At 40.7% G+C, this 18331-nt stretch overlaps 1 protein-coding gene across 1 annotated transcript in view; it reads left to right on the top strand.

The window, feature by feature from the left end:
• Window positions 1-18331, top strand: part of Reln (reelin) — a 448260-nt gene that overhangs the window by 339243 nt on the left and 90686 nt on the right. The window contains exons 26-30 of the mRNA XM_051152119.1: window positions 6002-6173; window positions 6592-6792; window positions 11255-11487; window positions 16215-16372; window positions 18067-18274. Coding sequence (XP_051008076.1) covers window positions 6002-6173; window positions 6592-6792; window positions 11255-11487; window positions 16215-16372; window positions 18067-18274 — 972 coding nt within the window. The remainder of the gene's footprint in view (window positions 1-6001; window positions 6174-6591; window positions 6793-11254; window positions 11488-16214; window positions 16373-18066; window positions 18275-18331) is intronic.

The following is an 18331-nucleotide window of genomic DNA, read 5'->3' as shown; positions in this document are numbered from 1 at the left end:
TCAAAAAGCAGCCAACAGAGTCCATGTCAGAGTCAACCCCCACTTGCCTTACTAGGGGACCGACCAGATTCATATTTCAAATGACACGAAACTGGTTAAGAAGCTTTACACAGGAAGCTGTGAGGAAAGACTGACTATGGTAGCAAACAAATAAGGAAACATAGGAAATGGCTTTAGTGGACAGTGCTGAGAAGATCTGTGAAGAAAGTGGCAAAAAACTCCAAAATTCCTCCCACATATTAAAAGACAACAAATAATGGGAAATAATGTAGAATCCATGAAGAGGAAAACTGACCATTGCAGTATGGTGATAACTCTTCATTTATGTTTTATTTATCCTGGTGGTGGACTTTCTGTCTAGAAGCAGAAGCTAACAAAAAATAACTTAAATTTGGAGAAAGTAAATTTTAAACTATCATATTATATTGAATATTCTTAAATGAAAACATACTGGACAAGCGAGGAATCTCAGTAGATGAGCCAGAAACTGGCTCCAGTGTATGGAAGAGCTTATGGATGGGGGCTAGAGATGGCTCGGTCAGTAAAGTGCTTGCTATGTCAGCGTGATGGCCAGAGTTCAAGCCCCAAACCTACGTTGAAAGCCATGTGCACTGGGGAGGCAGACACAGGAGGCTCACTGTCAGGCCACCCTGGTCAAGTCAGTGAGCCCCAACTCCAGTGAGAGACCCTGCCTCAAAAGGCAAGGTGGATGGCATCTGAGGCAGAAAGATATGTGAGGCTGACCTCTGTCCTCAACAAGCACGTACACATATGTGCAGGCAAAACTACACACCCACATGCACCTGCACACAGGTGAACACATACAGGCACATATAAGAATACATATGTGAGAAAGAACATGTCAACTGTCCATGAATGACCCACTACGTGTTAGATGTACTGGATACTTGGAAAGAGGAAAGTATAGAGAGTCACTTTATAGCATCAAAAACAGTGGAAGGTGATTTAGGATTTCTTTATTAGGCAACAGATCACTGTGTGATCCTGGGAAAGCAGCTAAACAGAGTACAAACTCAATGGGAACACAGCAAGAGAAAGGGCTACGTGCAAATGTAAAACCACTTTTGTATGTATGTGTGTAATTATGATGTCATGGAAAACAAATTGAAGGACACATTTCCAACAAATATGGGAAATAAAGATTCTTGTCCCCCATTTTAAAAAAACGTATTCAAGCTATTTCTTAAGCACTAAGACCCCATTTTTAAAATGAAATTTAAAATGAATTTTAAAAATGAGCAGGGGAGACCAAAAGACAAAGTAAAACAAAGCAAGCAAACAAATATTCATGAAGATACAGGTAATGTTGAGATTGCACTCCATAACATTTCTGCTTTTATTTGTTTTTTATTACAGTTTTTATTTTAATTTATTTACTTTACATCACAACTGCCATCCCTTGTCTCCTCCACGTCCTACCCTCTCTCCCTCTTTCCCCCTCCCACCTTCACCTAGTCCTCAGAAAGGGGGAGCTCCCCTCCCCTCCCATCTCACCCCAGCCATCAAGTCTCATGAGGACTTCCTCTGTGAGCTGGCATGGCCGCCTCACCAGGGGGAAGTGATCAATGAGTGGACAACAGGGTCCATGTCAGAAGCAGCCCCTACCCCCTCTATTATGGGGCTCACATGGAGACTGTGCTGCCTATAAACCACATCTAGGCAGGGAGGTCTAGGTCCTCTCCATGTATGGTCATTGGTTGGTGCATCAGTCTCTGTAGGTCCCCTGGGCCCAGATGTGTTGGCTCTGTTGTTCTCCTTGTGGAGCTCCTGTCCCCTTCAGGTCCTTTTTCCCCCAACTCTTCCCTAAGTCACCCTGCACTCTGCCCCAAAGTTTGGCTGTGAGTCTCAGCATCTGCTTCGATACGCTGCTGACTGGAGTCTTTCAGGGGACATCTATGGTAGGCTCCCATCCTGTTCCCTCTCTTCAGTCCCTTCTGGTGTCTATTCTATATGCCCTTCTGAATGAGGATTAAGCATCCTCCCTAGGGTCCTCCTTGTAATTTAGCTTCTTTAGATCTGTGGATTATAGTGTGGCTATCTTTTATTATATGGCTAATATCTGCTTCTAAGTGAGTATGTGCCCTGTGTGTCTTTCTGGGTCTGGATTACTTCACTCAGTATGATTGTTTCTAGTTCCATCCATTTGCCTGCAAATTTCAAGATTTCTTTGCTTTTAATAGCTGAGTACTCTTCCATTGTATAAATATACCACCGTCTCTTTATCCATTTTTCTACTTTGGGACATCTAGATTGTTTTCAGATTCTGGCAATTACAAATAAAGGTGCTATGAACATAGTTGAGCAAATGTCCTTGTTGTATGGTGGAGCATGCAAGTTTGCATTCCTACCAGCAGTGGAGGAGTGTTCCCCTTTTTCCACATCCTCACCAGCATGTGGTGTCACTTGAGTTTTTGATCTTAGCCATTCTGACAGGTATAAGATGGAATCTCAGAGCTGTTTTGATTTGCATTTCCCTGATGACTAAGGACATTGAGCATTTCTTTAAGTGTTTCTCAGCCATTTGATATTCCTCTTTTAAGAATTCTCTGTTTAATTCTGATCCCCATTTTTTAATGGGGTTATTTGGTTTGTTGGTGTTTAATTACTTGAGTTCTTTATATATTTTGGATATTAGCCTTTGTCAGATGTAGGGTTGGTGAAGATCTTTTCCCAGTCTGTAGCCTGTCATTTTGTTCTGTTTATAGTATCCTTTGCCTTACAGAAGCGTTTCAGCTTCATGAGGTCCCATTTATTAATTGTTGACCCCAGAGCCTGAGCTATTGGTATACTGTTCAGGAAGTTGTCTCCTGTGCCAATTTTTCTCCTAACAGATTTAGTGTATCTGGTTTTATGTTGAAGACTTTAATCCACTTGGACATGAGTTTTGTGCAGGTGATAAATATGGATCTATTTACATTTTTCTACATGTACACATCCAGCTAGACCAACACCATTTGTTGAAAATACTGTCTTTTTCCCACTGTATGGTTTTGGCTTCTTTGTCAAACATCAAGTGTTCATGATTGTGTGGGTTTACTTCAGGGTCTTGGATTTGATTCCATTGATCCACCAGACCAAGCGGTACTATGCCAGTACCAAGCGGTTTTTATTACTGTTGCTGTTTAGTACAGTTTGAGATTAGGGATGGAGATGCCAACAGATCTTTTATTGTACAGGATTGTATTAGCTATTCTGGGTTTTTTTTTTTGTTTTTTTTTTTTTTGCCTTTCCATATGAAGTTGAGATTTGTTCTTTCAAGGTCTGTAAAGAATTCTGTTGGCATTTTTATGGGAATTGCATTGATTCTATAGATTGTTTTTGGTAAGATGGCCATTTTTACTACCTATCTGTGAGCATGGGAGATTTTTCCATTTTCTGATATCTTCTTCAATTTCTTTCTTCATAGATTTAAATTTTTTTTTCATACAAGTTACACCAAGATAGTTTATGGGTTTTTTTTTTCTTTTTACCATTGTGAAGGGTGTTGTTTCCATAATTTCATTTTCAGCCCTTTTGTCTTTTGTATACAGGAGAGATACTGATTTTTTTTTTTTAGTAGATTTTGTATCTAGCCTCTGCTGAAGGTGTTTATTAGTTGTAGGAGTTCCTTGGTAGAATTTTTGGGGTCGCTTATGTATACTATAATATCATCTGTGAATAGTGATAGTTTGACTTTCTCCTTTCCAATTTGTATTCTCTTGATCTCCTTTAGTTGTCTTATTGCTCTAGCTAGGACTTCAAGTACTATATTGAAGAGACAGAAAGAGTGAACAGCCTTGTCTTGTCCCTGATTTCAGTGGAATTGATTTAAGTTTCTCTCCATTTAGTTTGATGTTGGCTATAGGCTGCTGTATATTGCCTTTATTATTTTGAGGTATGTGCCTTGTATCCCTGATCTCTCTATGACATTTAACATGAATAGTTGTTGGATTTTTGTCAAATGCTCTTTCAACATCCAAGGAGATCATCATGTGTTTTTTTTTTCTTTCAGTTTGTTTATATAGTGGATTACTTTAATGGATTTCCATATAGTGAACCACCCCTGCATGCCTGAGATAAAGCCTACTTGGTCATGATGGATAAGATTTTTTATGTGTTCTTAGATTCAGTTTGCAAGTGTTTTATTGAGTATTTTTACATCAATGTTCACAGAAGAAATTTAGTCTGAAATTTTCTTTCTTTGTTGGGTCTTTGTGTGGTTTTGGTATCAAGGTGATTGTGGCTTCATAGATTGAGTTTGGTAATGATCCTTCTGTTTCTATTTTGTGGAATATTTGAGGAGTGTTGGTATTCTTTGAGGATCTGGCATAATTCTGTGCTAAATTCATGTGGCCCTGAGCTTTTTGGGGTGGGGGGAGAGTTTTAATGCCTGCTTCTATTTTCTTAGAGGATATAGGGCTATTTATTTTGTATACCTGATTTTGATTCAATTTTAGTAAGTAGAATTTATCAAGAAATTATCCACATCATTTAGATTTTCAATTTTGGGGGGCATATAGGCTTTTGAAGTAAGACCTAATGATTCTTGGAATTTCCTCAGGGTCTGTCATTATGTCTCCCTTTTCATTGATGATTTTGTTGATTTTGATATTCTTCCTTTGCCTTTTAGTTAGTTTGGCTAAAGGTATGTCTATCTTGTTGATTTTTCTCAAAGAACCAGCTCTTAGTTTCATTGAGTCTTTGAACTGTTTTCTTTGTTTCTAATTTATTGATTTCAGCCCTGAGTTTGATTATTTACAGCCATCTACTTCTCTTAGGTGTATCTGCTTCTTTTTTCTCTAGGGCTTTCAGGTATTCCATTAAGTTGTTTGTATGGCATTTCTGTTTTTAAATAGGCTATATACCATCTTTAATAATATTGCAGTGTTCTCGCAACATAAATCAGTAAGACTCTCTCACATCATCTGCAAACTGTTACTATCTTCTAGGAAGGACTTTAGAAAGTGTGAATCTTACATACCAGTAATATATATGACACAGTAACTTCATGTCTAAGAATTTTACCTAAAATCTTATCTAAACCAAGAAACAAAGGCAAAATCCTTTATGTATAGGATTTATTAAAGAATTATGCATAGTATGAAAAATATAAAAAATTATGCATAATAAGAAATAATTAATAATGTGCCTGTGAGATGAAAATTATATAAACATTAAAATTATCTTAAATTATTTTACAGACTTGGTGCTTGTTTATGATAAATATTAAGTTTTAAAATGTAAGGAGCCATATTATATAATATCTTATATATAATAAATTATAAAATGATGATACATATTAAAATTTTAATATAGCCCAACCTTATATAATTTATTGGTGATTATGTTTTTGCTTTAAAAAATCACAATTTGTATTTTTTACCATGAGTAAGGAATACTTTAAAATTTTTAAACATACTATTTTAATGTAATAATACAATAAAAGAACAAGTTTTCTAGATATGTTTTCTTCTGTTATAATGTTAATTAGTGTGCATATGTGTGGACACATGGATGCCACAGTACAGTTAGTTCCCTCCTTCTCCTTTGTGGGTCCAGGAGATCAAATAGGTCATCAGGCTTGGCAACCTTTACCCACTGAGATATATCAACAAACCAAGATATTTTTTTAAAAGTTATGACCATTATATGACCAATACACACACACGCACACACACACACACACACACATATATGGTACTTACATAGATGCAGGCAAAGCATTCATATATATGAGATTAAAAGTTATGGCCTTTTCACTAAGCATCCAGTAAAGTGCTGTCAATTGAAACACAAGTACAAATGAAATGGACAAAGTAAAGACTAAAGCTTTCTTACTACATATGCCTCCTGTGTGATCTGTCCACACTCAGAGATTTCTGACATGCCAGGGATCAAATAAAAGTAAACCTTCTCTTGTTTCTGCCTTTGTTGCTTCACCAGCTTTTAAGAACAGCACAGCTTTTCCTTTCTCAGCCATGAAGGATTTGTTTTTATGCAGATTTGTCTATCTGGAGCTCCCAGCTGCTGCGAAGACCCCTTGTACCAGGTTCCGCTGGTGGCAGCCTGTGTTCTCAGGGGAGGACTATGACCAGTGGGCAGTCGATGACATCATCATTCTGTCAGAGAAGCAGAAGCAGGTTATCCCAGTCGTCAACCCAACTCTACCTCAGGTATATCTCATGCCAGAACAGCAACACGTAGGGGACGGAGACAGTGTCCCAGAGAAGGAATGACTGGCTTCCTCATGAACCCAGTGTCTGGCAGGGAATTGGGTAATATGAATTTAACTATGTGTGCATTTTCAGTGTTGCTGGTCTCTTCCATAAGAAGAAAGCTGAGTCCTGAGCTGCTGGTTCATAGATAGTTCAGACATGAGAAAGATTGTGAAGTCTAGCTGTCAAAAAAAATTGTTAGTTTGTCTAAAAAATAATTAGACACATGGTGGAAAAATAGTATTGGTTGTTAAATTGCTGTATTTTCTCAAGTTAACTTAGTGGTTCTGTATTTTCGTACAAACGTGAATGGTACATGGCCTACATGTGATGAACCGGACGTTTCTTCCTGTCTTCTTCGTATTGTTCCTCATAGAACTTTTACGAGAAGCCGGCTTTTGATTACCCTATGAATCAAATGAGTGTGTGGCTGATGTTGGCGAATGAAGGGATGGCTAAAAACGAGAGCTTCTGTGCGGCCACACCTTCAGCCATGGTGTTCGGGAAGTCGGACGGAGACCGGTTTGCAGTGACCCGAGATCTGGCCCTGAAACCAGGATACGTGCTCCAGTTCAAGGTATCTATGCAACAGGGGTCTCCCAGAGCAGGTGAAGGGATGGAAAACTCCCACTTTTATACACAAGGAGACCACAGGTTGTTTCACGTTGTGTTACAGAAGAGACACACCTCGTACGGAGGCTCCACAGTCTCAGAATAGTGAAGCTCTTCAGCTCTGCTCCTAAGGGAAGCAGTTGGCTACTTTTCTGAGGAGTCTCAGAAATAGTGTTATGTTGCTCATGTAACTCTCCAATAACTGAAAATAAAATTGGCTGAGTATTTCAATCCGAGAGTAGTGTCATGAACCCCTGGTTTTCAAATCATTCTAGATAAGCCCTGTCCATCTCACTAGTGGCTTGGGGCTTTTGTTCCCATTGTGTGTTGGCAATCAAGCCCAGGACCTTGCACGCACTAACTGGGCCCCAACCCCAGCCTGCATTTTATGCTTTTACTGAAGCATTTCCAGTTTCCCTTCCTGTAATTTGGTGAAGTTTTACTCTGCTTTTCATCGTTTTCCTTAAAGCACATTGCTTTTCATGTTGTAATAAGATATCAACATAAATAGTATTTACCTTGACAAGCTCTTGTCTTAGAACCTAATCAAAATTTCATTGTGTTTGTTTATAATAAAAGCCCATTGGAGAATTCGGGAGTTGAAAACAAGGCAGTTTTAATGAGCTAATGCATCTACATGGTCCTTACAAAGCAACAGGATGCAGACACTAGAAAATTCACAAGCAGAATTATTAAAGTGATCAGATGTTTGTGGGTAGCTCTTTAATATAATTTCCATGGGCCTGCACACAAGATAATTAGCCATAAATAAAACAGTTAGGAAATGGTAATCTGCCTTTGTTTATATTTTGATATTAAAGTGCAAAGGAAAAGCTTGATAACAGTGCATTGTCTATCTGCATGTGTGGTGACACTTGATAGTAATACCAAGTACCTTCGTAGAGTGCTATACTGTTTCTCACTTGATAACTCTTCCATTTAACTAATTTCAAATATTATGGTAGTATAAACATTAAATTCTGCAGGGTGATATTCTAAAGTCGAAAAAGCTTAGTCAGAAAAACAGTGAATTTTTCAGTACTTAAAGGGGCAACAGTACATAATACTTTTTTTAAAAACCCTAATTCTCACATCACAGCTAAACATAGTAACTTGTGATCATTAGCTAAAGACGGATATTTGTTATGGACTATACATGGATTGATAGTCCATATATACTAGAGAGCCTTAAGCCCTTTTGGTATCATTTGTATGAAAATACAGTTCTGGTGCATTCTTGGTAACTGCTTGCCATGTGACAAATACCAGGAGCTTAGAAACTGAAGACTAACGCAGAATGATAAACAGTCACCCACAGCCAGACATGGTCTAGTAGAATAGGTCTCAGGTGCCATGAGAGCGCCCTGCACAGTGCCCAACAACATTGACTACATACAGGGCAAATGTGTAAGTGTAATAGTTACCAAAAATATGAACTAAACAGTGTTAAAATTTATTCATACATTAATTTTAAAAACGGTCTTAAACTATAATACCAAAACCTAGCACTGTGCCAAAAAGGATTCCATTCATGAAAAGAATACATGGAACTTTTAAAATTGGAAGTGTTTCTAGAATTTTGACTCAGTGATACCACTCCTGAGGCCTCTATGGAAAGCAGGGAGAACTGTGCACCCTCTGAAGCGCTGCCTGTGAGAATAACACACTCTGAACAAGAAGTCGGGGGAGGGGGTGGTTCTTAGCATGTGACAATTTCATATATATGCCTCTAACCAAAGGGCAGAAAGGCAGGAACAGCCGTGCTGGGGCAGTGGCGGTTGCACATCTTAACAGTTTTTAAGCAACACTCACTTCGTGTCTCAGTCTTCTGACTTGCACAGAATGCCTCTGCATTGTGGTACTAAATAGATGCTGTGGCAGAAACTCAGCTCCTTCTTGCCACAGAGCTTGGACAAAACAAACAAACAAGCAAATAAATAAACAGATGGATGAACAAATGAAGCACAGTGCTTCTTGCTGCACAGAAAGCAAAGGCAGCCTCCCTTTGGGCAACCGTGTTCTGAGGCACACTGCTTCTCAGGCATCTCACTTGTTTGTCTCCTCTGCGAATGAGAATGAAAACACTTCCTGACTCAAAAAGCCTGCAGATCTGGGAAGGGGTTTAAAGTTTACCTCCTGTATTGTCCTTGGCTGGTGCCTTAGTTTGAGCGGGACCCCTGGGCCCAAATCTGCCTATCATATTGTTCAACTTGTAGATTTCTAGGACCCTCTGTATCCTTTTATTTTGCTATTCTCCCATGCGTCTCTCATTTAGAGTCCCAATAGGATGCCCTCCCCTCTGTCCCAGTTTCCTGGTAAGTGAAGGCTTTCGTGGGATATGTCCCTTCCCAGATCTAGCCAATGGTCAGAATATTCTCCACAGTTGAGTGGAGAGTGTGATATGACTTTCTCACGTACTCTGGTGCCTCACATTTGACCATGTCCCCTGGAGGGGGAGACCTGATGGCACTCAGAGGAAGGACAGCTGGTAGCCAAGAAGAGACTTGATACCCTATGAGAATATACAGGGGGAGGTAATCCCCCTCAGGAACAGTCATAGGGGAGGGGAATAACGGGAAAATGGGGGGGGGGGAGGAATGGGAGGATACAAGGGATGGGATAAACATTGAGATGTAACAAGAATAAATTAATAAAATTTAAAAAAAAAAAAAAAAAAAAGCCTGCAGAATGAGAGCCTGTCCGGATCCCTATTGAAATGAAGCCTTCCAAAATCTACAGCTGTGTCGCTCATAGTGGGGCCCTGGCTGCCGCTGCGCCTCGTTTGATGTATAACATCTTTGAATCAAAACCTTGCCTGTACTAGTTTGCATTCCCACCAGCAATGAAGGAGTGTTCCTCTCTCCCCACATCCTCGCCAGCATGTGGTGTCGCTTGAGTTTTTGATCTTAGCCATTCTGATGGGTGTAAGATGGAATCTCAGTGTCGTTTTGATTTGCATTTCCCTGATGACTAACGAGGACGAGCATTTCTTTAAGTGTTTCCTGGCCATTTGATATTCCTGTGTTGAGAATTCTCTGTTAAGTTCCAAGCCCCATTTCGCAATTGGGTTGTTTGGTTTGGTGGTGTTTAATTTCTTGAGTTCTTTATATATTTTGGATATTAAACCTTTGTCAGATGAAGGGTTGGTGAAGATCTTTTCCCATTCTGTAGGCTGTCGTTTTGTTCTCTTGACAGTGTCTCCTGCCTTACAGAAGCCTCTCAGCCTCATGAGGTCCCATTTATTAATTGTTGACATTAAGGCCTGGGCTGTTGGTGTTCTGTTCAGGAAGTTGTTTCTGTGCCTATGTGTCCCAGGCTCTTCCCCACTTTTTCCTCTAACTGAATTAATGTCTCTGGTTTTAAGTTGAGGTCTTTAATCCACTTGGACTTGAGTTTTGTGCATGGTGACAAATAAGGGTCTAATTGCATTTTTCTACATGTAGACATCCAGTACAACCACTTTGGAAATCTATCTGGAGCTTTCTCAGAAAAATGGGAATAGGGCTTCCTCAAGACCCAGCCATCCCACTCCTTGGAATATACCCAGAAAATGCCCTACCACATAACAGGGACATATGCTCAAACATGTTCATAGCAGCCTTATTCATAATAGCCAGAACATGGAAACAGCCTAAGTGTCCCTCAGTAGAAGAATGGACTAAGAAACTGTGGTATATTTACACGATGGAATACTACTCAGCTATTAAAAACAAGGAATTCCCGAAATTTGTGGACAAATGGATTGATCTAGAAATTATTATAATGAGTGAGTTCACCCAGAAGCAAAAAGAGCAAACGGTATATACTCACTTATATCACACACTAGTCCAAGGGATACGTACCATGAAAATCTTTACTTACAAGAAAGTGGGTCAGAGGAGAGGATATCCAATTGAGACTTTAGGCAAGAGTAGCATGGAAGAAAGAGGAAATAGTAGGGACCCACAGGGTCCTGGAAACCTACAAGAAGAACTTTATGACAGGCAGATCTGGATCCTGGGGTCCTCCTCAAACTAAGGCATCGACCAAGGAGAATATAGGCAGTAAGCTTCGAACCCCTACCAGGACCTAGCCAACGAACAGGATATTCTCCACTGTTGAGTGGAGAGTGAGATCTGACTCTCACACGAACTCTGGTGCCCCTTTTCTGACCATGTCCCCCGGATGGGGAGACCTGGTGGCACTCAGAGGAAGGATAGCTAGTTACTAAGAAGAGACTTGATATTCTGAGAGCATATATAGGGCGAGGAGGTCTCCCTCAGTCACAGACATAGGAGAGGGAAGAAGGGGAGAAATGGGAAGGAGGGAAGAATGGGAGGAAACAGGGGAAGGGCTAACAATCGAGATGTAATATGAATAAATTAATAAAAAAAATTTTTTTAATTAAAAAAAAAAACCTTGCCTGATCCTGTCCTTCTTTCTAACAGCTAAACATAGGGTGTGCCAGTCAGTTCAGCAGCACCGCCCCGGTTCTCCTTCAGTACTCACATGATGCTGGCATGTCCTGGTTGCTGGTGAAGGAAGGCTGCTTTCCAGCTTCAACAGGCAAAGGATGTGAAGGGAACTCCAGGGAACTGAGCGAGCCCACTGTCTATTATACGGGGGACTTTGAAGAATGGACCAGAATCACCATTGCCATTCCAAGGTCCCTTGCATCCAGGTAAAGCGACCTCTTGTTGGGTGCCATAGTGTCATACAGTCTGGCTGTTCTACCCAAGTAGTGACTTCAGGCAAATTAATAATAATAATAATAATAATAATAATAATAACAACAGGAGGAGGAGGAGGAGTAGAAGTAGTAGTAGTAAAATTGCCAAAATAGCATAAGTGGATGGTGAGGCCTGTTTACTCATTCATCTGTTAACTCATTCAAAAAATATTTCTTCATCACCCACCTATTGCAAGTACAGTTCTGGGCAGTGGCATAAAGGAGTGAATAAAAGATGCTAAGGGCTAAAAGAACCGCATGGCTTTATACCAAGCTTTTGCAATACATAGATTTTTATTTGATGCTTCCTTATATAGAAAAGTTGAGGTATCTTGCCATGTCAATGGTCACTTTAAATAGACTACTAAAACAAATAATAACAGGAAAATATTTTTTAAAATCTGTTGATGGATAACAAGATAATCAGACTGAGACTTTGAAGTGAGTCAGTTTCAATGAAGGAGGAGCTAACCTAGCTCTCGGCTTCTTGTCATCTAAGAAGTACAGAGTCACACTATCCCCATTGGTAAGTTAAAAAAACAAAAAGAATAAAATCAGGTGATTTTTTTTTATAAAGACATATTTTTTCCAGGTTCAATATTCTAAGTGTATAACATTTTGTATCAGATGTAGTGGGTACAAGAGAGATCATGCATTTTCACTCTGTGGTTTTAGAAAAGATAAAGAAACACTCTTTGTGTAGACACTTGGTGATTAAATTCTGGACTGTAGCCTAGTGTGTCTCAGTCAAGGCCTTTGCTTCTGTATGGAAGTGATACAGGAAACTGGTTATATTGCTTTGTGATGGTGAAGCATACAGGGTTTGGGTAGTCACTGGCATCCTTCAGCACTTCTCCCAGAGTCTCTCTTCCCTGGAATGAGGTAGGCTTATGCTCACATTCCTCAGAACTTGACATGGCCTAATAAAGTGTGGATGGATGAAGCACTTGGCTGTCTAGAACCCAGGTGCATTCCCTGTATTCCATGCAGGAACTAAAACATGCATTAGGCCCCAATGTGACAAGCAGAGTCTTTGGCAACTACGCCGGATGTGTGAACTAAGCAAGACACAAACTTATGTTGGTATAAGTCCCAAGGTATGGAGGTGTTTGGTGCTGCAGGTAGCCTATCCTGCACTCCGGTGTGGTGGTAATGAAAGCAGATTCACAGAGCTGCTAAGCCCTTCTCTGTCTGGAACATTTTTGGGTTTTTTTTTTTTTTCACCTGATTGATTACAGATTTACTGAGCACGATCAAGCTATTCGAGCTAATTGCGTTCTCTGCCTCCATCATTAGTTGAGCGTGGAGACTGAGAACATGCACTCTAGAACGGGCACTCTAGCTGTCGGTGGGCAAATGTCTGGGATGCTTGTTTGGTCAAAGATGCAAATTTCTGTGTGAGCCTGGTAAGCTTTAAAGCAGTCTTTAAATATCAGCTATTTAAAAAAAAAAAAAACTAGCCACAAAACTATTGCAATCATCTGATCTATGTCAAGTTACATATAATTTTTTTGTTTTTTATTTGTCATTTTGTAGTTTAGCTGGGGAGGGGGGAAAGAATAAGGTGGAGGCAGAAGAAATTGGAAATACATGGCAGTCAGTTACCTGAATGTCACCAAGAAGCTCGTTGGTTCAGTCTCGGTTATCCAAGAGCAGGGTCTAGGACCCAACGCCTTCACTAAGACAGTTCTCTCTGAGAGCAGGTCCCCGTCCATTTTTCTCAGCTCCTGGCTCTGCCCTGTATGCCTCCCTCCCTGAGGAACCATCACCTATCTCGTGTTTGCCATCTGGGATAGCCATCGCACCTTGCCTCCATTCATCTGAAGCTGTCTGTTTCAGGGCAGACCTGCTTGTTCGCTTGTTTGTCGGTCTGTCTATCTCACCCCACCCACTCTTCATAGACTTCCAGAAGCATGGCCCCCAAACAGCTCTTCTAAATACATAAATACCATTGGAGAACATACAGTGGACACCTTCGCTAGAATGACTAGAGTATCAGGCTGACTAAAACCATCACTGTAGGAACAGACGGGACTATTGAGAGGAACACAAATCTTAGGTGGTTTCTCCAAAGCTCTGAAAAACGTGGTTAAATCTGTAAATTACACCTTCTTGATTAGGAGGTAAAATAACTTAGGTAGTGAAACCACATATGAGAGGTTAGCAAAATTTGGGCTGCATACTAATACATAGGCAATTATTTTGAGGTTCTCAATATTTGGCTATCTTCTTGGATTTCAGCTTTTGGAAAGAAAAAAGAAAGAAATCTTCTCCATCAGAACCCAGCTTCCTGGTTAATTTGGATTCCACCCAGTCTACTGATGGATGGCATTTGTGATGAAGATCCCTCTGTTAAAGAGTAGTAAATATGTTTCTACTTGCCCCGTGAAAATGAGCTATCAGTTTACTCTCGGCAATCTGGTATGCTCAGGAAGCTCCAAATGCCATGTTCAAGGCTGAGAGTCTAAGCGTCAAAACTTGGAGCTATTTTGCCAGGAGGCAACATGCTTACAATAAATGCTAGAACCTCACTCTTTCAGAAATAATTCTAAGAGGATTTCTTTTGAAGGAACAGTTCGTGCTCCTATGAGCCACCTCATTCTTGCCCAAAGAAGATGGACGCTGGCAGTGGTAGATACATAATGTTATATATGCAACTCTCAGAGGCATCCCCATTGAGATACAGGAGACCTACAAATAACTTATTGCAGAGGCTCTGCCTCGAAATATTAATGTGAAATCTAGACATCCTTTTTGGCTAAACCTTAGCTTATTCCTTACTTCCCTGGGATGGTCTGACTAGTTTATCACCATCATTATCGTCATCATCATTGTCATCATCATGTTTTTGTTATACTAAATATTGTTTAAATTACTTCTTTTATTTTTTGAGATTATAATCTCATCATTTTCCTCTTCCCTTTCCTTCCTTCAAACCTTCCTATCTAACCCTCCCTGGTCTTTTTCAAATGCATGCTCTCTTTTGTCATTAATTGCTTGTGTTTAGGGTGTGTATGTGTGTGTGTGTGTGTGTGTGTGTGTGTGTGTGTGTGTGTATTCCTAACTACAGAGGTATGACCTTCTTAGTCTGTGTGATCTTACTTGTATGTGTGTATTGGATAACCAATTGGTGTGCTCTTTCCTGGGGAAAACTGTCTTTCCCACACTTGGCGTTCCTTAGTTGCCTGGAGTTCTTTGAGTCTGCCTGGGCTTTTCCCCTATCTAAGGTAGCATGTCTATTGTTGTCCTTGTTCGCTCCAGTTTTATGGATGTTGCTTCTCACATTCCTAAGAGACACCATCTCACAGCACGCTCCCTGCACCTCTGGCTCTTACACCCGAGCCTGAGGTGCAGGGCTTGTGTTGTAGATGTGTCCCTTGGGACAGGGCTTCACAGCTTGGCATCTCGATTGGTTGTGGTTCTCTGTAGTTGTCTCTGTTGCAAAGAGACATTTTCTTGATAAGGGGTAAGCACTACACTTAGCTGTGGGTATGACAATTAATATTTAGATTGTAGTTCGAAACCCACAAGACCACTTTAATAGACATTTACTTAAACTAATGTGTCTGCATATCAAATAATTTTTGTGTCTTGGGGCTACCTACTTTATGACAATACTCTGAGGACAGTTGTGCCCATGGATTTCAAGCACGTGATTTCGTCTTCCATGTTTCTTTCCATCCCAAATAACCTGTGGTTCAGCAAAGAACTTATTCTCCTCATATTTTGTCTACTGCTCTTTAGGGACGACCTGGGGCCTCGTGGTCACATGCAGTGCTCTCTTAATTCTTTATGAGCTCTTCTCCTTATTCCAGCCACTTTGAAGACACTAACTTACTTGTGTTCAAGTCTAGTGTTGCATCACTGAGACCAGAAGCAGGTGTCAGGTGCTAGGCCCACATGGAGAGATGCAAACACCTGCACAGCAGCGAAGCCTTGCTCAGTCTGATGCTCCCAACTCCAGGCAGGAAAGGCAGTTCTTCTTTGTTCACTCACAGCAGTGCTGATAGGCATCCCGTTTGCTCACTAAGAAATCACATAATAAGCATCTTAGAGGTTTAAAGATGAGATTAGGAGGAAAGAGGGAGTCATGGGTGGCAACAGAGCTGTCTTACAAGCTCTTGCCTTCCCTCATCAATGGCAAATAGCCAGAGTCTTCTCTACGTGTCCCAACAAAAAGCCATCTATTTGATGACCTCAAGATACTGGTAAATAATTTGTTGGAAAGGATCCCAGAGGAGGCAGGGGGCAGATAAGAGAGCATCATGGCCAGTAAACAAGCTCAAAACACATGCATGAATCTGTCAAATGATAAATAAATATAATTTTTTCAAATGGCCTTCCTAAAAATAACCATAAAACTAACAGGAGGGAGGGTGAAAATTAGTTAAAAGAGCCTGGGGAGAGAAAATATGCAAACAAAAGTCTGTGATCTATGTCACATCAAAAATTGTCTGTAGAAGAAATGTAAGAACATTGTACCCGTTCACTCCTGGGTGTTAAACTATTCATGCTGATGAGGAAATCCAGCAGGTGCGTGAAAGATTTGAGAGATACCCTACGACGGGTAAGTGTGTGTCACACAGGCATGACACACAGGGAGAGAGCGGCTCTGTGAGCTTTTCTGAGCCTTCCCTCTGCTTGGTGAGATGTAAGAACAGACCCGTTTCTCCCAACAGCAAGACCAGATTCCGATGGATCCAGGAGAGAAGCTCGCAGAAGAACGCCCCGCCCTTTGGCTTAGACGGAGTGTACATATCTGAGCCCTGTCCTAGTTACTGCAGTGGCCATGGAGACTGCATCTCAGGCGTGTGTTTCTGTGACCTGGGATACACAGGTGAGGCCCACCATCTGTCTCTGGCAGCTTGCTTATAAAAGTTCATTCTTTTTTTTTTTTTTTTTACCAAAAAAAAACCAGAGCATCAGTGTGTCGTTTTCTGTGTCTAAGATTTCTAGAACTTGACCTTCCAGCACTAGAGCTGCTAGGGGTTCTGCAGTTTCATCCCCTAAAGATAATGTTTTTGTCATTAAAAAAGCAATCATAGCAAGCCTTGCTTGGGGTTCTAAATCATGCCAAACATCATAGTAAATACTTTTTATTTTATCTCATTTGATTCTAATAATAATCATGCCATAGTACTGCTGACTCTGTTTACATTTGAGGAAACTGAGGTATAAAATGGGTCCTATAGCTAGGCAATCCTAGAAGTGAGCCCTGTGCTCATGCAGTCAGTATCCAAACCAAGCTCTTAACCACATGCCTGCAGGGTCTCCGTGAGCTCATTAGACGTAAACATACAAACATGCATGCAGACATGCAGACATGTATACACACATATGTACATACATGTGAAATATACTTTCCTACATTTCAAATTAAAATGCGACATAAAATAATAAGCCCAAGAGTGTCAAAAAAGATCTTTATAAGAGATTTGGGTTTTTGACTTTTTTTTTTTTTTTTTTTTTAACAACATTCACCTTTGGGTGTTATCATAGCAAAAGTTTCGAGAGAGCTGCATAAAAGTTTCAAGAGATTAAAGCATAAAATTGGAGAAAATATCTTAAGCTGCAAAATCTTCTTCTAAAGTTTTTCTGGCAGCAGCATCAAAAGGCTCCTCCCAGCCTGTCAGTACTCAGGCCTTCATCGGGCGGACAGCCAAAGACAGACTGGCTCGCTCTTGCAAGCCTTCTGTGTCATGTAGAGTTTCAGGGACGGCATTTTAAAATTCTGTATTGACCTTCCCTGAGAGCCTCTTAGTAGAAAGACAGTAAAGGAATACCTCTACTGTGAACAAGGCTTCTGCTTATGCAGACCCTCTAGGTAGGAACAACCTTGAAGATCCATCCTTTCCTGTATCAGTCATCATGTAAAAGTAAGTAGTTAGCAAGGGCTGGCGAGATGGCTCAGGGCTCAGGGCTCACAGTGCTCTTGCAGGGACCTGGGTATAACTCCAAGGACCCGTACCAGTGGCTCACAGCCACATGTATCTCCAGCTCCTGGGGATGCCTCCAGCTTCCTCAGGCACCTGCACTCACGTGTACAGATGTGCACACATGCGAGGAAACACACGTGTATGATTTTTTCATTTTAGAAGCTTCTAACCTGCACTCCGGATTCACTCAGGTATCTAAGCTTTAAGTGTAATAATATAAATGTATATGTTAAAAAAGAAACATAATTAAAATTTTTCAAAAAAAAAGGTAAAAACTGAAAGACAAAAATGACAAATTTAATTAATTTTTGTTTTGTTTCAATCTTTGTGATGGGGTCTGGTGTAGCCCAAACTGACTTTGACCTCACTAGGTGGCCATGGAAAGCCTTGAACTTCTGATTTTTCTGCCTCTGTCTCGTGGCTGTTGGGATTTCTGGCATGCACCATATGCCTGGCACTGATGTTTATGTTAGTAGTCATGGCTGCCGTTAGGCAGACAGTTGCCTGCTGTGGACTCTTCCTTGCCCGTGTACCAAGTGTGTCTTGTAATACTTAATGATGCCAGCAAAACTGTCCCATGCTTTTTTCCCTGCAGCTGTACAGGGAACCTGTGTGTCCAACATCCCTAACCACAGTGAGATGTTCGATAGGTTTGAGGGGAAGCTAAGCCCACTGTGGTACAAGATAACGGGAGGCCAGGTGGGGACTGGCTGTGGAACACTCAACGATGGCAGGTCACTCTACTTCAATGGCCTTGGGAAAAGGGAAGCCAGGACCGTCCCGCTGGACACCAGAAATATCAGGCAAGTTGTTGAACACAGCTGATTTCTGTTACTGAGTATTTTATATAACATATGTAC

Source organism: Acomys russatus, chromosome 10 (genome assembly GCF_903995435.1).
Source record: "Acomys russatus chromosome 10, mAcoRus1.1, whole genome shotgun sequence".
Classification (NCBI taxonomy): Eukaryota; Metazoa; Chordata; class Mammalia; order Rodentia; family Muridae; genus Acomys; species Acomys russatus.
Note: the sequence above shows the minus strand (reverse complement) of the source record. Positions and strands in the feature narration are given on the sequence as shown.